Source organism: Elgaria multicarinata, chromosome 3 (genome assembly GCF_023053635.1).
Source record: "Elgaria multicarinata webbii isolate HBS135686 ecotype San Diego chromosome 3, rElgMul1.1.pri, whole genome shotgun sequence".
Taxonomy (NCBI): Eukaryota; Metazoa; Chordata; class Lepidosauria; order Squamata; family Anguidae; genus Elgaria; species Elgaria multicarinata.
The window spans coordinates 26,349,334-26,373,454 of record NC_086173.1 but is presented as its reverse complement, the minus strand read 5'-3'; the positions used below and the strand labels follow the sequence as shown (position 1 = coordinate 26,373,454).

General features: G+C 44.2%; 1 protein-coding gene across 2 annotated transcripts in view; it reads left to right on the top strand.

Annotated features, from left to right (window-relative positions):
* SLC11A2 (solute carrier family 11 member 2) overlaps positions 1-24,121 on the top strand; it is a 74,100-nt gene that overhangs the window by 16,544 nt on the left and 33,435 nt on the right. The window contains exons 1-9 of one of the 2 annotated variants that reach the window (XM_063119732.1): positions 5,475-5,717; positions 8,232-8,356; positions 10,434-10,559; positions 12,283-12,402; positions 16,206-16,312; positions 17,078-17,148; positions 19,081-19,148; positions 20,009-20,164; positions 21,320-21,478. In XM_063119732.1, coding sequence (XP_062975802.1) covers positions 5,684-5,717; positions 8,232-8,356; positions 10,434-10,559; positions 12,283-12,402; positions 16,206-16,312; positions 17,078-17,148; positions 19,081-19,148; positions 20,009-20,164; positions 21,320-21,478 — 966 coding nt within the window. In that variant the 5' untranslated portion in view covers positions 5,475-5,683. Of the gene's footprint in view, positions 1-5,474; positions 5,718-8,231; positions 8,357-10,433; positions 10,560-12,282; positions 12,403-16,205; positions 16,313-17,077; positions 17,149-19,080; positions 19,149-20,008; positions 20,165-21,319; positions 21,479-24,121 lie in introns of those variants that run through there. The other variant, XM_063119731.1, reaches the window with a different exon arrangement.

The following is a 24,121-nucleotide window of genomic DNA, read 5'->3' as shown; positions in this document are numbered from 1 at the left end:
GCACCCAATATGGATTGTTCGGAGAACAACCCACAATGTGCCTGAGGGTCAGTTGGGCTCCCTCTGGCTTGTTCTCCCCCTCCTTCCCACTCTGTCCTTCAGCCAGTTTTCCAGTATCCTTCACGGCAGAATCCGCATACCTGGAAATTGACAAGGCGAGACTGCAGATAGGCTAATTTTCACAAAGTTGCCAGGGACCAATTGCCAAGTTGTCAATTAAAAAGCAAAAAAAGGGTGCGGGAGTGGCAAATGTAGGTGCACCAAAAGCCGAGGGGGCAATATCTCCCCCTTGGCTATATGATTCGGTTACTTTTAAGCGTTGAACTGACACTGCTCTCCACCTTTTCAGCACTTCCTCAAGTCTCAAGCTATTCTCCCCTTTTTATGGCTCTTTTTCGGAGCACTTACTGTTGCAGTTACTGCATAATTATTATTAATTATAAATAATATATTCAAAGTTGTGCAATGGCTTCTCAAGGAGTAAAGCTAATAAACGACTGTGCTTTGCCCATTAGATGTTTCTATTAAATTGAGTTTTTAGAAGCTTGCATGTTTTAAGGCTTTATCCATAATGGAAACTTGACCATTGACCATGCTGGCTGAAACCGAAGGGAGTTGAAGACCAAAATATCTGGAGGGCAACAGGTTGGGGAAAGTTTTTATAAAAAAAGGTTGTGAAGTAAAAAGTGGGGAGGTTCTGTTTAATTCCAACAGAGCAGGAATATCCTTGTGGAAGAACTATGGCTGACAACCCAACAACAAATCAGGGGTTTTCTTCATGGGTTGCTTATGGTTAACAAACCATGGTTTTTTAGCACAACTGGGTTCAGACAATAAAACAACGCATATTTCAACAACCCACAATTCAATTACAGCCCACACTAGAACCATACTCAACCCTTGAGTGTCAGTTGTTGTGTTGTCTGAATCCAGTTGTTTTGTCCTCGTATAGCTATCGTACTAATTTACATTTACATTTGGGAGGGCGTTTTGGAATTAATCTGCATGGGCTGTGCTTTTGGATCACAGATTCATAGAGGTTTAGGGTGCCATTAATTTCCACAAGGATATTTCTCAGCAGAATTAAGCTGGTATTAAACAGAGCTTCCTTCCCTTTTTGCTTCCCAACTTTTCTTTATATCAGCCTTCCCTAACCTGGTACTCTCCAGATATTTTATACTTAAACTCCCATCAGTCTCAGCCAGTATGATCAATGGTCAGCAGTACTGGGAGTTGTAGTCCAAAATATCTGGAGGTTGGGGAAGGTTGCTTCATATGAAAAGCCTCCACCCAATGTAGGACCTTCAAGGTGGCTCATATGATAATCAAAATAAAGGTTCTCCAAAACCTGCACTGCCCTTGTTTATATGCTGGCATTTTAAGCAGTCTCTAAGGCTTAAGTTTGGCCAAGAAGCTGATGGTTACTTTATTTTTTCATTGAGTGGAGGAAGGAAATTGGAAATATTAACCTCAATAGCAGTGCATAGCTCCTACCAGAGAAAGGCAAAACTGTATTGATCTAGTGATTCAACCAACATCTTCCTATACTATGGGCCATCCCAGTGAAAAACCCTCAATATCATTGAAGAGGAACCCAAATATCCTCACAATCTCTGTATTGCTAATACCTTTTTTAAAAATGTATTTGCAATTATAACTAGAAAAGTAGTAGAAGCCTGCAAATAATAATACTGATAGCAAGAACAAATATCACTAATTCCTAGTCTGGCATTAAAGTCAATCATATATTGAGAGTTTCCCAGATGTTGATGTCATGAACACTAAATTTATACAAAATACAGTTTAATTAATTAATTAATTAATTAATTTACTTATTGCATTTATATACTTTGGGCAGTTTACAAAAGTTTAAAACAGTAAACATTAAAAACAAATATACAAAGTTAAAAAGCATGAAAACAACAGTATCCTTATAAAAACGGCTGTTCTGAAATATTTATGCAAATAAATTTACAGCTGAATCTTATACGTGTCAGATGTAACTCCCATTGAGTTCAGTGGCACTTGCACCTAGAAAAGTATGTATAGGTTTGTAGCCCTAAAGTCAAAGTAATCTGGAAGAAATGGTGAGGAGCTCTCCAGCTCCTGGACCAGCATATTTAACAACGTGAAGGACATCAGGTTAGGGTACCAGCACCAGGTTAGGGAAGGCTGGGTTGTGGCCTTCTTTTGCCTTTCTCTAAGGGCTGGGTTAGGAATGACTGGGCCCCCAGAGCTGGGCCTCATGAGACAAAGTCTTTTGTAAGCAAACTATGTAGAACTGGGAGGCATATTCCAGAAAATCTTTATCTGCCAGCTTGTTAAAACCACCAGCAATGTTCCACAAGATAATTTTTATGGCCTGTACGATCACGTTATCACCACCTCCCAGTCTTTGTAATGAACATTTTTCAGTTTGTCTTGAATTACCCTTATTTCCTATATAGCTAGAAGCACTGTCATATAGACCATAAGCTGCTCTATGTGTTCTCAAGACTTACTCAGTAGTTGGTTCTGCCTCTGAATTTCAGTTATGCTAAGGAAGGTCAAACAAGATGGGATGTCTGAGATAATTTAATTTTTTGTAGAGTAAATCCTTCTTGCACCTAACAACAGTTACAGTTTTAAAGAGCACCACTAACCTATGATGATGGAATCCTCTACTTGGTCATGACAGAGTACATTTTTCTTAATAGGGTTGGAGGAATCAACACAAATATTTATAAGTGGGAATAGAATAGCTCATGGTTAATTCTCTATTTCTACCTTGTAACCATGATAAATGGGGACTAAATATCAGTTACTGTTCTAAATGCTCCACTTAAAATGTAATTCAGCTGCACCTCACTACTAAATCTCTTGTGAGTGTTCCTTTTTTGTGTTACTTTGGCTAACAGGAAGTCTTGTTTCTTGTTTGAGAGTAGCAGTAGGTTTTATGCTGGTCACATTTTGTATTTTTTTCAACAGTTTTTTCTGTTCTTTAAATTTCATGGAATCGATGGTGATGCTCTAACGCTGAGTTACAGCCCTTTCACAAAAGATGACATTCCAGGCCCTCAAAATTCAGACAGTGTCCTCATAATGGGTTGGATTCAGAGGTTCTTTGTGCCAAGGAGAAAGGCAAAGGAGGTGTGAGATTTCCCTAACTCCCCACTTCTCCTGGCAGCCTATCCATCCCTTCCATAGAGCGCTCTATTCCTGAGGATCCTCCAAATGTAAGGATTTGCTTCCCAGAGGCTACCATGTGTTGCTGTGTAGGAAGGCCTTATTCTCCAAGCAGGACACCACCATTTCCACTTCTCTGGCTAGAGAGCCAGTTCTCCAAAATCCCAGGAGAGCAGCATCTGCCTAAACACTTGAAAATATTTAGCATGATGGGTCTGTGAGGAACCTGCTAAGTAGTGTGTCTAATATTGGTGATGTATCTAAAGTAAAGCATTTGTTGGCTAACCAAGTCAAGCATGATGATGGAGTTGCCAAATTTGCAGACGTTGCACGAAAGCCACAAGTGCCACATATTGTAGCTAGTGTAGTAAATTGTAAATATTTTCTTATAATTTGCTGCACAAATATTTCTGGTATTATTCAAGATGGACCTATCATCAAAGTGGCAAAGTAATTTTTAGATTTATATGGTAGTTGTTTTTAACAGGCCAGAAGTGCATTTTAAGTGTTTGTTTTGGATTTTGATGTGATAATGTTAATATTTTCTAGGTTGCTTCATGTGAGTGAAATGATCAAATGTTTGGTTAAACAATAAAAGGTGGAGATTAAAATCTCAATGCAGCTGAGCTTGTATACTTTCCTTTCCCACCAGACAATGCAGAATCTGAATTTTTCTTGTTGACTGGGCCATGTCATTACCTCAAACCATTTTTACGTTCTTTATGACATTTAGCAATCCTCTTAAGTTTATAATCTAAAATGACCATTCATTCATTCTTACTCACTTACTGGTCAGAATGATTCACAAACACAAGATGGCTTGAATAATTTCCTTCTCTTTCTGCCAGTATTTTTACTGACATCACGTGGTGGACCTTTCCCCCATTAATCATGTTCCAATAATTGTAGAAAAGACCCATTTCTTAACCCCAGGAAAATTGTAATGATTGACCTCTTGTCTGTTGGACTTCAAAGTTAAAAGCTTAAAATATTCAAGCTTCTAAAGACCCTGAATTCAGCAGAAACTTCTAATGGCATGAGAATCTATTTGCTTTAATTCTTGAGTAGTCATTGCACAATTTTGAATATCTTTATTTATAATAATACATATTTATATACCACCCTTTTTGCCAAAAAAACAACAAGACAGTGCACAACAAATTTAAAATAAATCATTAAGATGGTGAAAACAAAACCAAAGAACATTAATGAAACAATATTTATTATTAATCTAATTGCTTAGAGTAGCCACTGAACAGGCACAGTATCCCCATCATTGCATTGTCTTGGGAAATGGTGCTGCTGCCTAATATCTACCTCTCGTACAGCTGTCAGAAGCACCAAGTGCTTCTACTAGGCACAAGATGGCAACCCTGGACAACTGAGAGAGTCAAAACTGTGCTCTGCATTCACAGCATTGCCGCCCCTCTTCTGGTGAGGTAGTCTGGTGTTTCCAGCTTTCCTCCTTTTGGTCACTTGAGAAAGGAATTATGGATGGTTTTTGCCACCTGATTCTTTTCAGGAAGCAGGCACATGGTTGTAAGCAGATGAGGTGTATTATAAAGTGGGTGGCAATGAGGGGAAATAAAAGTAGAGCAATGGGTGATGAGAGACCCAAGGGCAGCTGCTTTGGCCTCAAAGAAAAATGGATGAGACCCAAAACGATTAAGGTGATTTTGTATGGACATGCACTTGCCGGCACAAATGGGTCAACAAAAAGCAGCGTTTGAAGCATTTTGGATGCTGCCTCTAAGAGCAGCAGATCAGAGATCGTTGCTTAAATCTTGCCTCGTCATTGAACTGTCACAGAGGTAAGATTAGGGCTGGGAAAATCCCTGTCATCTAGTCAAATCTCCAGACTGAAATTTCCCCTTACCACTCCAGAACTCTATCAGCCTGTTGCCTCGTGCTGATGTTGGTCCCCAGCAAGCAATCCCGCATGGCTGGTTGTAAACGGAAATTGTTCCGTTGTTTCCCTGTGCTTCTCGTAGAACAGAATCCTTCCTTTACTGACTTCTATTTGCTCTGCCTTCCACACCAAAGAGGGCATTCCAGATTCTTGCTGTCTGCCAAAGTCTTGCAGTTGCTTACTCATTTTTGTCATGCAGCCAATCTTTCAGGATGCAACTTCAGGGAAGTTGCTGGCAACAGGTTGGTCCTGTGTGCTACATACTGTTCCTTAGACGTTCTCATCTTTGTTTAACTAGCTGGGCAAGGTGAGTTTGGCTCTTCTCGGGGTGGAATTCTTCCTGTGGCAGTGGTTTTCATTACACAATGTGGCTGTTGCTTTAAATCTACCATGTAAACAGCTCTCTGCTGAGTGGCATCTCCTCTTATTTGGGAGGTTTAGAAGGTGGAGATGTAGGAGGAGTAAGCCAAGTTCATTGTTGCAATAGAAAAGCTGTGTGCGTATGTGCATCTATTATTGCTCTGTCTTCTAATATAAATTGGTCACTTCTACACATCTAAGGAGGCCAGTACAAGTGGAGTACTGCTTTCTTGGTCAAGCAGAAGCACAATGCCACGTGGAGAATACAAGCTTGAGTACAAGAGTGAGTACAGTAGAGCACTGAAATAGGAGGGGAGGCGGTAGAATGACATTTCAGAACTTGATGTTAAACTCTCTTCAGTCTCTTGTAACTTTTCCCTTTGTGGGGGAGAAAACTGTTTTAAGGAAAACCATTGTGAATTCCTTCTCTGGAGATATGCCTACACAGCAATTTTTGATATATTTTTTCCCAGGTGATGGGAGAGTCAATTGAGCCTGCCCTCTCTAGCACTTTCCATGGATAAAACCAAGTGCAAGTTGCGCCTTGTACCTGAATTAAGTGTGTTTGTCTTGTTTATCTTAAAAATCAGCTTGGTTTGGGGAGAACTGAAGCCGCAAGATCCACTGTAAGGGTGAACATTTGCACCCAAGATCAGCCCTGCTTGGTTGGACCAAAGGTCTGTCCAGCCCAGCATTTTTCCAGCTGTGACCAATCGGATTCCTTTGGGAAGACCATGAGAAAGGTATGAAGGCGCAGCTGTTCCATGAAGTTTAGTTCAGGAGTGTTTGAATACTTTATGGGCACTTGTGTGTCCGGAGTAGAGTTGGTTAAAATCTCTGTAGTTCACTCAATGATCAAAGCAAACTTGATAAGAGAACTTCAGACAAAGGGAAAGAGAGCAAGGGAAGACAGTGAAAGAAAGGAGAGAGAAATTGATTAAGTTAAATAACAGTTAAGTAGAAGGGAGAGCAAATTGTTTACTTTAATCATCTGGTTTGAAAAAGAGGACTCATGTTCTCATGCGTCCAGATAGCAGCCTCTTCGGCTTCATGCTTCATGGGAGTTTTAGCCTGCAACTGGAAGTACAGAAAGTCCCAGAGAAAAGAAATACCTCCCTTGGTCACTGTACAACCCTGTGGATCCCTGCTTGACACGTATAGAATTTAAAGCTCACCCTGGTCCCTGTCATATGTGGGGATTGCTGCAGGTTGTGGACTGCAAGGACCCCAAATTTTGGAACCATCCTTACAAGTGACAACGTCTATGTGAAATGGAAGAGCCATAAATTCTTGTGGGGGTGGAGTCACCTTTCTTTGAAAGCATTGTTATTTATTTGCATGTATTATGTACAGATTCCTAGCAAACAATACAAATGTTCCATTTCTCCCCATTTCCCCATCGCCATTGTGGGTGGGATTGTTGAGCAGTGTGAAAGGCACTCTTATTTCCCTTCGTTCTCTCATTTGTGGAGGTTGGTGTGCTCTATGCTTTAGTGCAGACTGGTTACTAATAGGCAATAGACTTCATGTCCTGAGTTGAGAGAGATCTTTAAAACTTCAATTTTCAGTCTTTTCTGACAATTGGGGCTTTAGCGTGTATATGTGTGTATGCCAAATTTCAGCTTTCGTTCTGTTGTGCAAATAGCCTTTTCAAGGAATTGGAGAATAAGCATCTTTGTCATGAAACACTATAAAACATACACACACTCAAATGCATGCACGGCTTAGATGGTTTTAAGCATTATGAAACCTGGTACATTGTTGAGGGATGGATAGTCTAGGTGATGCTATTTATTTATTTATTTACAATATTTATGATATGTAAGTAGCTTCTCTCGCTAAAACGCCTGACAGTCAGTGTAATCCTATTCAGAAGTAAATAACAATGATTTTAATGTGGCTTACTTCCAGTTAAGTGGATATAGAATTCCGGAGCTTTTGTCTTTAAAGAGCAGTACAGAGCAATCCGATGGTTCCTGGGAGAGCATCCCAGGGACCATAGGATATTTTGGATACTTCCCAAGGCCGTAGACACTCCTATGACCGTGTGTGTGTGTATAATTAGACATCAGATTCCTCCCCTCACAACACCACAGAAAGAATTGTGGTGGCTATTTTCTGAGGTTACAATGGCGACCTCTGATGACCTCATAGGAGTCAAAAAGGGGGCATTCCAGAGGGGAGAGGAGAGGCCGGAATCTCCTCTCCCCTCTGGCCTCTCCATCACCCCTCCCCTTCACTAATTGAGCTCAATGGTCTCAGAGGCTTTGCTGGCGGGGCTTGGGGATGGGTAGGTTTAGAAGAGGAGTGGGAGGTTGCCTATGCCCAGTAGGGCATAGGATTTTTGGAAGCCTCTGAGCTCAGAGTTTCCCTCTAACGGGCAGCAATCCCATAGGGTTGTGTCCTAAGATAATGAAGGCAGTATGTGATTATAATGAATCACATGCCTCTTGCTTTTAATGTGCAATGTACTCTGCCATATTTACCTCCTATGTTCCCACAATAATTTTATATACTGTAGGATCAAAAAGTGTCCTCACAGATTGGATACTGTGGCTGGAAGGTTCAGTAAGGTCAGGACTCTACTACAATTGGGTCCCAACTCTTGGAGGTTAATGCATTATATTCTGTCTGCTATACTACACCTCATAGTGAGTGCCATAGTACAATATTTTCACTTGGCATTAGACTCATTTTGGGTGAAGGGAGCAACAGAATGAGCTTGCCTCGAACATTGATTGCATCTTTCTACCAACCCTCCAGTCTGCTCATCGAGACTTCTGTTGTTGTTTTGCAGAAGATTCTGCTGGGGATGGCGTTAGCACCATTTGCAGCAGCACAGCACCACCACACATTTCAGACTCCACAGATGAATTTACCACCTACTTTGATCAGAAAGTGCCTATACCTGAAGATGAAAAGGTCAGTGGGCACTGTGCCATGTAAAAACTGCTAGCATGGAGGGAGAAAATAACCAGTCATGGAGGAGGTTGTCCACCGGGTCCTTGCGCGATTGACTGCTTTGACCGGGCAGCCGTCCAGTCAGCTCCTGGTTATAAGTAATAAATATGAAGAACGTCTGGCTAATTCAGCCACAACTGTGTACAGCTCATCCTGGGTATTGTATTATTTATTACTGGTCCTATGTGTCGTGGTTTTCCAATCAGTTCCTATAGGAAAGGGTTGTGATTCTGCATAAGGTATGATTGGATCATCCATATGTTCCTGATGCAGACATACAAAATAATTAACCCATCTTCCTATGAAGGTGCCCATTGCCGCTCTATCAGTCATGTAGAAATGCAGTGAAAAATTCCAGGGGAAGGTAATTTTTGGTCTTAAATGTCTAAAACAGTCTTCCCCAACCTACGTCCCTCCAGATGCTTCCAATTACAACTCCCATCATCCCTGAACCATTGCCTTGCTCACTTGAGTTGGTGGGAGTTGTAGTCCAAAATACTCAACAAAGTCCAGGTAGAAAAATTAATCCAGGTACAAAGTAGAGAAAATGTTTTGAAATGAAAAAGGTGGTAAAGTCTGAGCCTCACCAGTGAGTAAAATAAAACAGTAGAGGAAAACTATATCAAGCTGCTTAGGAGCTAGGCATCTAGCCCCCCCCCCCCCCAAAAGCTAGTTGAGAAACAGTGGCCAGCTGCAGCCTTAAAACGGAAGAAGACACAGTGTCAAAGTAAGAAATTTCCTGTTCTTTCAAAAAGAAGGTATGCATGCAAACCATGGGCCAAAAGGCCCTTAAATTAGCAAAAGAACTGAAAACGGAAGTTCCTAGGGTTCCATTGCTTTTTTTTTTAATTCTCTGACTCCCCTAAATTTTCCTGCCTTCTGATTGGCCTTTTTCTTTCTTTTCACTTGCCAACTTGAAATTTTGTTCTGGATTGGTGAAAGACATGTTGGGTGAGCAGAAACCTGCAAAAACAGTGTTTCTTTTCATAGTTTTAGGCATCTGATGTTATCTTAGGCTTTATCAGGGTATACGGGAACATTCCGGACTTATGGAGCTGCTATTTGTGAGGAGTAACAAACATTGTAACTTCTCATAGTAGTCTTTTGTTCCACAATTTGACCACAGCTTTGTCGGCATGACTGTCTGCATCTCAGATGCCAGGGAGCAAAAACTCTCTACCCTCAAGGAAAGAGAGGCCTGCTTATGAACCAAAGTGTCACTCCTATTCCATTCCATTGTGTCCTTATAAACCCGCTGTTCCCTGTACTTGAACCCAAAAAGGGACCTAAGTAACACTGCCCAGCCCTGTTCTAGGATGCACACAACATACGTTGGCCCTTGGCCAGACAGGTTGAACCTTATTGTCTCCTCGCATCAACGAAGAGCATTTCCTTGATGGCTCCCAACATTCCCCTGTGATCGGGAGTTGGTGATGTTGGGCATGCTGTCTTTCAGGGAAACATGCATGCCACCAGTGATCACAAGAACATAACCAGAGCCCTGCTGGATCAGACCAAAGGCCTACTTTAGCCCAGCATTCAGTTCATACAGTGGCAACCAGATGTCCATGGGAACCCCACAAGCCGGACATGAATGCAACAGCAAACTCCCGCTCATGTTCCCCTTGCAACTGGTATTCAGAGGCGTCATGGTGATAGCCTGTAACCATCATTACTAAGCCATTGATGTTCCCATTGAGCAACCCCTGGCGAGCTTTCATAGACCTGGTGGTTCTATAAAAACTCTAATTTGAGGTATTATTGAAATAAACTATTATGACATCACTAAGCCACATGGTTTGTATAATGTGTGTGATGCAGTATTGTTGGGTTGTCCTCTTCCTGCTTCTAACATGAATGATTCTCCTGGGTTTAAAGCACCAGAAAGGAAGCAGCTTTTTGCCTGAGTTAATCCTCCACATGCATTGTCCTCCTGCTTCAAAACACACACACACATTCTATGAAAATGCAATGTTTAATATCTTTTTAAAAGAAATGTAATGTCTTTTTATTTGTCTCTTCACCTCCATTTTTAAAGCACCCGTGGTTCAGTTTTCGAAAACTCTGGGCCTTCACTGGGCCAGGCTTTCTCATGAGTATTGCTTACCTGGATCCAGGCAACATCGAATCAGATCTGCAGTCTGGTGCTGTAGCACAGTTTAAGGTAAGTGGCTAGGCCATTTTTCTATGAAATCTTTGAGCCTGAGCATCTAAAACCTTCCATAGAAAGATACTTAATCCTGCCTTCCCCAGCCTGCCACCCTCCAGATGTGTTGGAATACAATTCTCATACTCCCCAGCACACCAGTAGGTATGTTGGCTGTGGATGATGTGAGTTGTAGCCCAGCACATTGGGCTGGTTCCAGGTTGGGGGAGGCTGCCTTCATCCTAGTCCATGCACCAAAGTAGGATTATTTATTTATTTATATTTATTTTATTTATTTCACTTATATACCGCTCCCATAGCCGGGGCTGTCTGGGCGGTTAGTTCTAAACCAGGTACTCTCTGGAAGATGCTTATATTTTTTGAGGAATTCTCCCATTCTTTAATGTTAGAAGAATCTTCCTGATATTTTGGTGTTGTCGTATTTCATATCTGAGTCACTGAAATGGAATCACGTGGGTGATTAATTGCGATGAGATTAGGCTAATCTGACAAAGTGTTCCCTCCTCTCAGCTGACTCAGACAAGGATATCTCACCCCTTTACCGTAGATAGGTCAAGAAGTAGGGGGAACCGAATCTCGATCAGATCTTTAAATTTGGGAGCTCAGTTGCTGCCATTGTTCCCCAATCAGAAAAAAGCCTGGAGTTCTACTGATAACATAAGGCTATGTACTAAGGCAATGTCGGCAGGACAGCTATTCTGGAATAATTTTTAAACGTAAAATATTCATTTTAAACCTAGGCATTAAAAACCAAAGTTAAAACACACACACACACACACAGAGGAATAAAGGAAGCTGCCTTATACTGACTTGTTACACTTGACATGAGGGTGGTTAATCACCCACAGTGACTTGTTAACCATCTGCGTATGCCTATTGCATGCTGGCGAGATTTACATAGGCTGGGTTCACATGACACACCAACCCACTGTGGTTGATAAGCCACAGTGGGATGCCGTGTCATTTGAACCCAGACCAATTCCAGCTGTTGTCCATGGACAACAAGCTATGCTAACAACCCCTGGCTTGTTTTCGGGGTTGTTTAACTCACAGTGGATTAGCATGTCGTCTGAACCCAGCACTATGAACCCATCGTGGCTTGCGAGCATCAGAGAGTGATCCGCCTGGCAAGAGTAGCAGAACCCCCTGCCATTCTTGCTGAGTGATCTCGCCCATGAGTGAGTGACAGACCCTCCCAACAGTGCCTAACTGGTGCTTTGGAGGGGCTGTGATTTGCTCACTAGCCGACTTTAAAAAAAAAAAAAAAAGTTTGGCCAGGGTAATGTGTGCAAATGTCCCCTTATTTTGCTTTTATTATTTTTGTTGGATTTTTTGGAGTTGTGCAAGTGCTGATACGTTGTATGTTTCAGCTACATTTATGGGCTAATTTTTCAGGCTTTTACAATTGACAGGTGGGGAAAAGAGATGCAGATCACCCCCTTAGCAGGGTGATCCCCAGGGTTTTGTTCCAACCCTTGAGGGTGCCTGCTAAGAATCCCCACTTTCCTGAGACCTCAGCATGTGTGCCGAGCTTCATAGAGAATTACACAGCTTTATAGAGAATTACACAAGCCACCCCCTTTTCTGCGCCCTTTCACTCATTCCTGTAGAAATGCAGACACCACTTAGTTAGGAGAATCCCTGGGTTGGCTGGTGGGCTTCCAGCGTTTTCATAGTCCGTGGTTATTTTTGACCCGTGGTGTGTTTTTCTGTCTTTCAGCTGCTCTGGGTTCTCTTGCTGGCCACTATCATTGGTTTACTGTTGCAGCGTCTGGCAGCAAGGCTAGGGGTAGTAACAGGACTTCATCTGGCAGAAGTATGCAACCGGCAATATCCCAAGGTGGGTGAATTAGCTGTGCAGCTACCGTCTTGTTCTTGAAGCAAAGGGGCACACCTAGTTGTCGGTGCGGGCCTTCCAGTGTGCTTAAAATCCAAGGCAGGTTCTGGACATAGTTGGCCTTAGTCTCTAGGCTGGCTTTCCCCAGCATGGTGCCCTCCAGTTGCTCTGGACTAGAACTCCCATCAGCCCGAGGCAGGATGAAGATTGTAGTCCAAAATATCTGTAGGGACCGTGTTGGGGAAACCTGGGCTAGGGCTGAAACAGGCCAGGAGGATTAAAAACAGGAAACGAGGCAAGTGCAGGGAGACTCACTAGGGCTAGTCTGAGGCCCTGGCTCAGTCCCAAGTCTGAGCCAGGGCCTGTAGCCCAGCAAATTCTGAGAGTCTGGCGGCCTGTTTCCACTGCTCAGGGCTCCCCACCATGTCCCCGCCAAATTGCTTTCAAAGCTAAATGTGTCCTATAGTAGTTTGCAGCTGGGATTGGGCAGTAAATGTCCGGGTTTTTTGCTGCCACGTCGCTGGGGTTTTTTTTGGCAGGGGGGAAAGCCGCATCAGAGGTTGGGGGCTGCATGTGCTCCACAGGCCACATGTTGGCCTCCCCTGCTTGTGGCTAAAGAGAAACTTGAGTGTAGGGGAACTGACTCAAGGGGCAGGGCGGCAGCAGCAGCAGCAGATCCAAAGGAGATAGTCAAGAGCAAGGCAGAGGGCTTTTGCCAAAGAACAACGTGGAGTGGAGTTAGTGAGGCCCTGAAGTGAAATTGATGCAAAGTTCATCGCAAAGTCCCAATCTTCCTGGCTTTTGCACTATTTCTGTATTTCTGGCGTCAGGCAGGAGGACCTTGGTTTGATTAACTTGAGTGTGCAGATCTGTTGTGTAATATAATTTTCATCTGGAAGAATGTTTTCTTTTTGGGGGTGATTCTCATAATTTTGAGGCAGGATCTTCCCTTTAAAAAAAAGAGAGAGTAAGTGAATGTCCTCTGAACATGTGTGGAGAGCACTTCTCTCATCGCTGAGTAATCAAATGCGTCTGGATTTATGGAGCAGGGCCTTTGGTTTCTCAGTAGACCCTCTCTGTTCTAATAATATCCATGCAGCACTTGCTTTACATTGCCTCTGTAATCATTTTAATTACTGATCTTTGGAGAAACCGGTCTGCTAAAGCCTGGATTTAAACATGCACACAGAGTATTTTGTTCAGTATTAAATTCTTTCTGGGCTTGTTTTGGCAAGACACAATCGCCTTAGGATGTGGAGCTTGGCTGTGAAACATACATACGTGTATGTGTGTGTGTGTGTGTGTGTGTGTGTGTGTGTGTGTGTATATATATATATATATATATATATATATACAAAAAAAAATCCCTTTTTTCCTTGCTCCCACAGTGTACTTGGTGTCATATCTTTGGGTGGTCGTGTGTGTGGCTGGGTTCACACAACACCTTAACCCACCCAATGTGAGTTGTTGTGGAACTGTGAGTTATCGTGTTGTCTGAACACAGGGCGTTTTCCGCTGGGTTGCTCATTATCCCTGCAGTGTGGCTTGTTAACCATCCTGAACAACCCAACAACAAGCCATGGGTTCGCAAGGTACCTCGTTTGAGGAAAAATAAATTACACTGCATGGTTAACAAGCCACTCTGTGGGAAACGTGCTGTGTTCAGACAACATGATAATCCACCCTATGGAAAAAGCATTGCGTTCAGACAACATGTTAACCCACTCTGTGGAAAACACACTGCATTCAGACAATATGATAACCTGTGGTGGGTTAGCATGTTGTGTGAACCAGCTTGTGTGTTTGTGTATTCATAACTGACTTGGGAATAAATTACCTCTTTTGAATATTCAGACACATCCACTTGCTGCTCTTCTCTTCCCTTTGGTTGTGTTGAAATGTGCTCAATAAATAGGGAGTTGAATTCAGCTTGAGTCCCAAGTCAGGCTGGACTGGTCTGAGTAACTTTTTCCAGACCTGAACAAAGGAGGAGGTTTGTTCCAGGTTCTATGAGGACTAAGGTGGTGTTGCAACTGCACCAGCACAGCTCTTTCCTGCACCATGAAGGTCATGGCAGAAACCCCTGAGCCACCTGGGAGGAGCCCGTTTCTGGGAGGGCCGATACCATTGGCGTGAGGCGGAGCAGCAAGCGTGGGCTCCTCTCGTTCGGCCTGGGGCTTCTGATGTTTTCCCCTTTGTTTTGGCACAAGCAGGTATTGCAACAAAGGGCCTTACAGCATTTAGCAAACTGAAAATGCTGGGGAAAGGATTCCTTTCTACAGTACTCTATACTATACGGTACAGTACTTCCCAATAAAGGGAAGCTCCTTCCTTTACGAAATGCCCTTGAGCAGAGGCTCTGACTAGTAGCAGAACCTTTGACTGAAAAGTGTGCGTCTTCATGCTCCTCTTTCTCCTGTTGCTTTCAGCACAGACTTGGCTTAACAAATCCTGCTAGTGTCTGCTGGTTTGTGACTTGCCAAATTCCAGGCAGTGTAATCCACCTAGGTGGTTGCTGGTCAGCAGATGCTGAATCCTCCCTTTACCCGGAGTGTTTGCTTTCTCAAATTAGAGTACAACAGCTCGTTTTTGATTGCACAATGCCTGTGGTAACTTGAAGAGGTGGGCCTCTGTAGCTGTGGTTTGTGCTTAGTTTCAAGGTTTATCCACTGGAATTAACCCCTACTATTTGTTCTATGGATAACATTATCAAACTTTTGGTACTGTCCCTTGTGTTCCCCCAAACTACCTATTGCATGTGAGTAAAATGCATACTGCTGCCTCTCTGCGCTTTAGAAGTATAAGTGTGTCATTTCCTCCTCACAGGGGGCTGCTCTCCCTGATGTGAAGAAGGGAAGATGTCACACGGAGGAGTTTCATCTCCAGGCCATCAATTAACTGTGGGCAAACCTATCTTGCACCTCAGTTACCCAAGCTGATTGCATAAGGCAGTCTTGAGCTGTAGTCCAACAGATATGGAGGGCAACAGACTGGGGAAGGTTGGGATAAAGATTTGGAAAAGGGCAACATTTATTTTAGTACATGGAGTCCCAAGGAGGTCTCCCATCCAGGCATTGACCAGACCCAGATCTGCTTAACTTCAGCAAGGGGGCTCCTTTGTGTGCCCTCCTGCCCTAGGAAAGATGAGATTGATGGGCAAAAGTAGTGTATTCGGGCGGAGTAGGGAGAGAAGAGTTCAATGTCAGAGTTGTTAATTGTTGTGTTACTACTGTGTGGAGGAAATACTGTTGCTTCTGCAACATTAAGATGTCTCGCACTGGATTTTCACCAACATTTAACTAATTTGACTAATATTTTACATCCTAGCTAAACTTCTAGATGTAATGAAAGTTGCTTTTCAAGGCTGACATGGTCTGAACCCCGAATGAGGGTGTGCACACATGGATGTGGGCATCCTCGGTTTCCTTCCCAGATCCTCAGCTGATGCTCAGAATGGCTCTCCTTTGTTCCCTTGCAAGAATATCTGTTGGGGATCACAAGCCAAGGCTGTGTAGGTTCAGAACCAAAAGTGGGTGGAACCATCTCTTCTTTTCTCAGATTCTCTCTCTCTCTTCCCCCTTGCCCTCTTCCTCCCCCGCTCTTCCTCCTGCTCAGTAGGCTGCTAGGGAAGGGATTGATCACTGTCGCCAGAGATCTAAACAGATTGCTTTCAGAAGGCTTTTTGAAATTTAGTTGAGAACCGCAGGCTGCCCACCCCCGTTCTAGACAACAGGCGTTACAGGGAGAAGGTTCCATTTTTATGTATTAAACGAAATGGTACTATTTGTCACCCTATTTTTACCCAGGTCCCTCGTATTATCTTGTGGCTGATGGTGGAGTTGGCTATCATTGGGTCAGATATGCAAGAAGTCATTGGCTCAGCAATTGCTATTAACCTATTGTCTGCTGGCATGTAAGTTGGCTGTTGTATCCTCTGGGTAGGTTGGGGCTTACAGTTTGCCAAGAGAATCAGTGCATTGATGTAGTCTAGCAAACTTCCCAGAAGCAGGGAATTTCTCAAGCTAGGGAATTCCATCACCGGCAAACTCCTCGTCAACGGGAAAGCCCAGTTTTGCACAAACAATGGGGGATGAGTGAGTCAACTCAGTGTGGACTAATAGTCAACTCAAGGCTGGTCCTAATTCACACCATGGTTGAGTATTATTATTATTACATTGTGTGGGGATGAACAACTGAGTTGATTATTACCCCACTGCCGACTATCGTGTTGTCTGAACACACTCTTTATTTATAAAAGCAGTGGTTGCAGTGGAGGGGAGGCACAAGCCATGGTTTTGAGAATGTCAGCCTGGCCGTTTTTCCTCCTTTCTTTCCCTCAAAGGTCGGCTGGAGAATTCAGACTTTAGCCAGGCATAGCCACTGAATTGTCATTTTTCTTGTACATTTCCCCACTGGAAATATGTAAGATGCTCAGCTTGTTTCTTTGGCTGTCCTTTCTGAGTTCTTACTGTAGAATTAGGCTCCGCAGCCCTTTGCCTCTAAATAAGCAAGCGGTTTGTCCAGCTTTCCAAACACAACCTTGAGGTAAGCCTACAACGCAGCTTTAAAAGTGACTGTGATCTCTACCGTAAATGTAAGGGACGCTTGATGAAACTTAGCTTAAGCTGATGTGCTCTAGTAATTCGAACACTTGCACAACTGCTTTGTCTTCCTGCAGAATCCCTTTATGGGGCGGAGTGATCATAACAATTGCCGATACCTTCGTGTTTCTCTTCCTGGACAAGTATGGTAAGCAGCTTTCTTATTTATGCAAATCTCTTTCTCTCCCAAGTAATTTGCGTTGCAAGGGTGTGTTCACAAGCAGCACTAAAAGGTCCTGTTAGCCAGGCTAAAGAGAACTCGTCCTTTTCTGTGTGCTTGCAAAACCCAGAAGGACCTTTTTGGTGGCTCTCCCAAGTTTCCAAAGTGGCTTGCCATGCAGGGCAGAAAGCTGCTTGAAAAATAGGTCTTGGGAGCATGCCGTAGAGTTGCATCGTTCTCTGGGTGAAACCTCCTCACACATTTTGCCGAGCTCTGAATACCATGAGTGTGAGTTGTTGCATGGCAAGTGGCATCTGATTGAAATAGTTAATCCCATGACGTGGCTTTTCTTGCTCCTGTAGCAACTGGACTCCAACTCCCGTTATCCCCAGTCAGTATGGTCACGTAGTGAGTACCGCAAGCTGAAGTGATGGCCACCAATTTGGATGGCTTTAAAAGGGGTCTAGAAAAACTCCTGGAGGAGAAGGCTATCAGTGGTTATTGGTCCTGATGCTTTTATGCTACGGCCAGTATTAGAGACAATGTGCCTGTGTACACGAGTTGCTGGAGAAGATGGGCCGGAGGGTGCTCTTGCACTAGTGCCCTGCCTTGTGGTTCTTGTGGCTGGTTGGCCACTGTGAACAGAGTGCTAGACTGGATGGACCCTTGGTTTGATTCAGCATGGCTCTTCTTAAGGGTAGTGACGGGTGTTGTAGGGGGTCAGTTTGAGGACGTCTGCACTAAAGGATGCTGGAAGAATGCAGCTCCTGTTCTTCCTCCCACAACTCACCCTGGCTAGTGTGTCTATTACAATAAGAGTGCTGCACTCAGCTTGAGAATATCATGGGTCTCTGACATCACTATTGATGAACAACGCTTCTCTTTGCTTTTCCCATCCTCGCAGTTGCCTGTACCATTCTGAGAACATTTCTCAAACTCCTTGAATTTTGAAGGCTTTGGTGTTTCCTTTCCATGGTAAAATCAGAGTTTTCCTTTACTGTACCACTGAATTATAGAAGTACACGTGGGTCATGAGAACATAAGAAAAGCCCTGCTGGATCAGACCAAGGGTCTGTCTAGTCCAGCACTCTGTTCACACAGTGGCCAACTAGCTGTCGACCAAGAACCCACAAGCAGGGCACAAGTGCAACAGCACCCTCCCGTCCATGTTCCCCAGTAACTAGTGCACATAGGTTTATTGCTTCTGACACTGGAAATAGTGCATAGCCATCAGGACTATTAGCCATTGATAGTCTTCTCCAGGAAGTCTTCTCCAACCCCCTTTTAAAGCCATCCAAATTGGTGGCCATCACTACATCTTGTGGAAGTGAATTCCATAGTTTTAACTACACACTGTGTGAAGAAATACTTCTTTTTATCTGTCCTCTATCGCTCACCAATCAGCTTCATGGGATGACCCCGGGTTCTAGTAGTATGAGAAAGGGAGGAAAATATCTTCCTCTCCACATTCTGCGCACCATGCATAATTAAAAGCAAACATAATTAAAAGCAAACATGACTGGCCTCTTCCTTGTTTTCCAGTGCAAGACCTGTTTCTGACCTTTTTCGTTTTTGGAAAATGTCGTTCTTTGAAAGCTTTGGAATGCATGTTTGTTGGGTGTGTGTTATAGCAGCGGACCACTGTTTTCTTTGCAGCAAGGCCATTTTTCCATGCTGGAGGAACAGGATAGCGTTGTCCTGGGTGCCAGCTCAGGACATGGAGTGTATTTTAACTGCTGATCTAGTTACACCCTAAGAATGCAATTGTGTTGGTGTTGGAATATGTACATTAAACATGATGTCCACTGTGAATAATCACAGTGGGGACCTGAGAAACACAATTTTACTTTTTGTGAATGGGTAATACTAGAACTTCAGGTTCCCAAAGCTGCTAATATGGTGCATGTGTATCTTTTTCAGGGTTGAGGAAACTGGAAGCATTTTTCGGCTTTCTGATAACTATTATGGCCGTCACATTTGGATATGAGGTAATGCTGCTTTTGAATATCTGAGACTTAGAAGAGATGAAAAGGTGGCAGCTGCATTTTATTCTCTGTAGGACTTCTCTGTTTTGATATAGCAAAGCATCTTGTGCATGCCGTTGCAAATCCCCTTTCCCCAATATGAGGCTGGCTTAGAACTTGCACAGATCAACGTTCTGTGCCACTCCATACATCCTATCTGGGATTCCCAGCTAATTGCTCCTCCAATAAGCCTAGATCTGGAAGCCAGCTTCAAACTGGCTTTTTAGAGTGAGAAGCCAGGAGTCCCAATTTGGATGCAATGCTAAACTCTCCCATCCTAGTTTGTTCCTAGTTAGTTAGGCGCTGCCACTTGCAGGAGGAGTCATGATTGGGCAGCATGCACCAGCTCAGAGGTCGGCAACAAGGGAGAGGGACTTTTCTGTGGTGGCCCCCATTTATGGAATGGTCTTCCTGACGAGGCCCGCCTAGCACCAACACTGTCATCTTTCCGACGCTAGGTTAAAGCTGCCTTCCTCTCTCAGGCATATAGTGAGTCTTTTTTATCAGGTCCTGGATTATCTCCAACTGATGATTTTAAATTGTTTGATAGAGGTTGTTGTGTGTGCTATTTGTTCTATGTCCATACGTGAATGGTTTTATATTTTATATAATGTATTTTGATGATTTTTAATTTTTGTGAACCACCCAGAGAACTTTGGGAGAGCCGACTGAGGGGAGAGTTTCACTATGTGAAAATGAAGATAGGAAAAGAGCCTCACGAGGGCTTTTCTATGTCAGATTAAAATGAGACTTACAGTCTATGGCTGGTTAAGGCCAGTTGCTGTTCCCGCTGTACTCATGCTCCTCCTCTGTGTATTTCACAGTATGTGACAGTACGACCAGACCAGGGCAAACTGCTGAAAGGGATGTTCATGCCATACTGTCAGGACTGTGGGACCCCGCAGCTAGAGCAAGCTGTTGGGATCGTAGGCGCTGTCATCATGCCACACAACATGTACTTGCATTCTGCTTTGGTCAAGGTAAGCTTGGGTTTCCACATGGGGGTGGGCATTTTCAAGCAAGCCTCTTATTTTCCCCTCAGAAATGCCTTGGTAAGGTCACGCGTGTGAATACTCACACACTTGGTTCTGAAGTGGTCACCTGTTCTGTCACAAAAGCCATGTTTGCTCCACAGTTGCTTTAGTCTTGAGCATGTGCACATACATGCACACAAGCAGGAAAATGTTAGGGTCCAGTTTAAATGGTCATCTCTACGTTGGAGCTTACGCCAGTCTAGCTAGTTTGGGTCCTGTGGTAAATTAATGCAAGAGTGGGGTTGGGTGGGTGGGCAGGGAGAAAGGGCGACATAGCAATATCATCCACTCTCACAGCATCTCTAGTAACTCTGTCACCACCCAGCAATCACAGTGAGTCTCCCAATGATGCCCTGCATGGAAGATGTCAGTCAACACATAGTAACAGCAGAAAGACCAAGACAACTTCATGGCACCTTTTCCAGACACCACAGAAAGCGAGCACTTGATAGTGCAATCCCGGAAACCAACACTTCTGGAATGGGACGAATCAGCAGGGCTTCCTTCTGCAACTTCTGCTGATTTACCCAATTCTGGAAGCGCTAGTTTGGGTCAGTTTCCTGTTGCGCCAGGAAGCATCAGCTTCTCGTCACACTAGCATTCATTTTCACTAGCGCTGTAGCAGTGTTGGATACTGCCCTATGTCTCTACTTCACCCGTGAGATTGTCACAACCAGTTACAGGCTTAAAGTCATTGTAACCTTTTTTGAGGAGTGTGAATTGGCTTAACAGCCCTATTTCTGATATTTCACTTTTTCTTTTTACCATTCTTGTTCAGTTGGTGTGGGTATTCCCTTCAATTTTATGTTTGTGTATAAAATGCCGCCTTGGATCGGCCGAGTTAGAAGTGCCCATAAATGAATCTTCTGTCCTCAAAGGCTGGGATACTCCCGAGTATATTATAATAGGGTTCAACATGTTTGTCTCTAAGGCCGATGGACACAGTTACGGTCCCCTAATATTTAACTTCGAAAGATGGAGGAATGTTCTAAATGTGTAGGGGTGCCACCTATGGTTGTACACGAACTCCCTTGGACATACCTTAGATGAGTGGTTTTTTTCTTCTTGCAGGCGGTGTTAATCTTTTTTCTCTTTGTCCAGTCTCGACAGGTGAATCGGGCTAACAAGAAGGAGGTCAGCGAGGCCAACAAATATTTCTTCATAGAATCCTGCATTGCTCTCTTCATCTCCTTTATCATCAACCTCTTCGTCGTCGCAGTTTTTGCTCAAGCTTTTTTTGGAAAGAAGAACATAGATGCGGTGAGCACTCCGTTCACTTTTCTCTCTCTCTCCGCTGTCATGCTTTTTTCTGCAGTGTTTAAGAGGTTACTAGAAGCTATCAAATAATATTCAAGTTAACTGCCTGAAGTTGTAGTGCGGGAATACAGAACCTTGGGCATGGGGTCCCATTCTGGCCCTTTGGGGTTTCCCCAGATGACCAACACCGCACCTCCTTTCCCCTGACCACTGATTGGTCAGTGGATTCCTGGCTTTGGGGCCATTAACCCCCTTGTTCAAAAAGGTTGAAATGCCTCTCCTGAGGCGTAAGTTCTTGGTGTTAAGAGTTTGAAGCTAAAACATGTTGGTATCTTTTCTATTTTGGCCCTGGCCCTCGGGCTCCGCCCACTCCTGGAATGCGGCCCCTGAGAACTTCTCTGAAAGTGAAATTGGCCCTCAGGGTGAAAGAGGTTCAAGCTCCCTGTAGTAGCGGAACCCAAGCCCCCTTCCTTTAAAATGAAATAACAAGTAACCATGTATTACAGTAATCGAATAACTGTAGTTGGATAAAAAGTGGGGGAGGAGGAGGGGAAGGGGGATATCAGGCAGGCTGGTGGGCTCAAGGGCCCGGGCATGGGCCCTTTTGAACTCCTGAGCCTTTGGCAGCTACCTGTCCATGCTGACCCCTGACGCCGGGCCGGCACACTAGAACTGACAGCTTGCTAAAGGGATAGCAGTGGCTTGGCTTGGTATAAGACACCTCCGTGTGTACAAGGTTGTGTGCTTCACCAGCCATGGAAGCAACAAAGCTTTCATGGGAGAAGAATTCATTATGGTGCTCCGTTGGGGTCACCTTTATCTTTACTTCCCCATTCTCCAGAAGTTAACAGATGGTTGCAGTTAGCTATGCTGTTTCCATTTCTTCTTGCATGAACCATTCTTTCAAGATCAAATTAAAGGATGCAGAAACCTTACGCCAATCCCTGCTTTTTTTAAAATCTATGTGAGCCTAGCTGGTAAAGCAAGCCCTGAAATATGTGTTCTTTTTTGTGGTCTCTGTGCATCACACTTAATGGGGCTCTGCGCCTGCGCGGAGCCTTCGTCGGACTTCTAATAGCTGAGAATCTTTTTTGGGCGGGAACTCCTCCCCCACCGTGGTATGGTATATATACGGTGTTCCCGCCCACTCCCTCAGTTCCTCGAGACCGCCGATGCTTATGCCTCGTCGCGACTAGAGTTACATACTCACCTTTTGCTGAGATCATCATCCTTTCTTTCCAATCTTCTCTCCTTCTAATTTCTTTGTTTTTTCTCTAAAAAAAAAAAAGAAGAAGAACAATTTAGTTTTTGAGTTGGCGTTTTTTCCTCCGCCACGCGCCTCCAGGCGCATGGCCTCTAAGGCCCCATTTACAAAATGCATCCAATGCGGCAATAAATTGCCTCCCCTGGACGGTCACAAACTCTGCCTCTTGTGCCTGGGAGAGGGCCACGTAATTGAGACTTGCAAATACTGCATGTCCTTTTCGAGGCAGGCCCGAAAGAACAGAGCAGACAGATTAAAAGCTCTCCTCTGGCAAAGGGCTCTCCTCGCAGTCGATTCCAACCGACCGCCTAATATGGCCGCCATGGAAGACTCTTCAGCGTCTACCTCTCTAAATCCGCCCATGAACCCTCCTACCTCAGGAGTGTCGACGGCACAAACCGCAGCCAGGATACTTACAAAAAGAGCAAAGAAATCAAAACCCTCTTCTGAAAACCAACCTAAGAAGAAGAGGGATAAAACAAAACACCGGAGTCCAATACGGAATACTCCACCACCACCACCGACCTTACTCGATTCTCCAATCCGAATAGTGGTAGGATCACCACTACCCCCGCTGGTAATCGAACCCATTTCGACAGCGTCGGAGGGAGAAATTAGGGAGCCCTCTCCCCAGAGGCAACGCCCTAATTCGAGAGATCGGTCCAGGGAAACATCCACCGACCGACCTATCCCGCCTAATCAGGCTGCGGACATAGGAGTTCCTCGGCGCCGACAGTCGCCGTCTCCAACTCGAAACCGTCCAAGGAGCAGATTCCCCTCGCATCCCTCTTCTCGGGACAGAGGAAGGCAATAGTATTCCGACCATAGTTGATACCGCACCCGCTCCCGCTCTCCACACGGGGACTGGGACTGCTCCTTCGAATTCTACAGACCTCCAAGTCGCCAGTACTACGAATACTGGAGATACCATTTTGAGAGAACAAGCTCAAGATACCAAGATCGTTACTACGAACCTGTGTCACCGCAAACTCAGCCCAGGTAACCGACACCACCACCTCCAGTTCCACCCAGAGGTGCATCTCTCACCAATTCCCACAGACCTCACCGTACCCACATACAAGACCGTCCTCTACCACCACCACCAGTGACGACTCAGACACTCACATCACGTGCTACTCATCTCACATCCACTCTCTCAGAAGAGGATTATGAATCGGATTCATCTTTGGTCTATTCGCCTCCCCCCTCTCTTCCATCTCCAGAGGACACGGTACCGTCTAAAGGGAGAGCATCCCCATCAGAAGAACTCGGAGTTTTCTCTGATCAAATCCTACGCATGTCACAAAGTCTCGGTATCAAAGCTCAACAACAAGTAGACCAGGTTAAAGATCCTGTCTACGACGCCGTGTATACAGATCCCA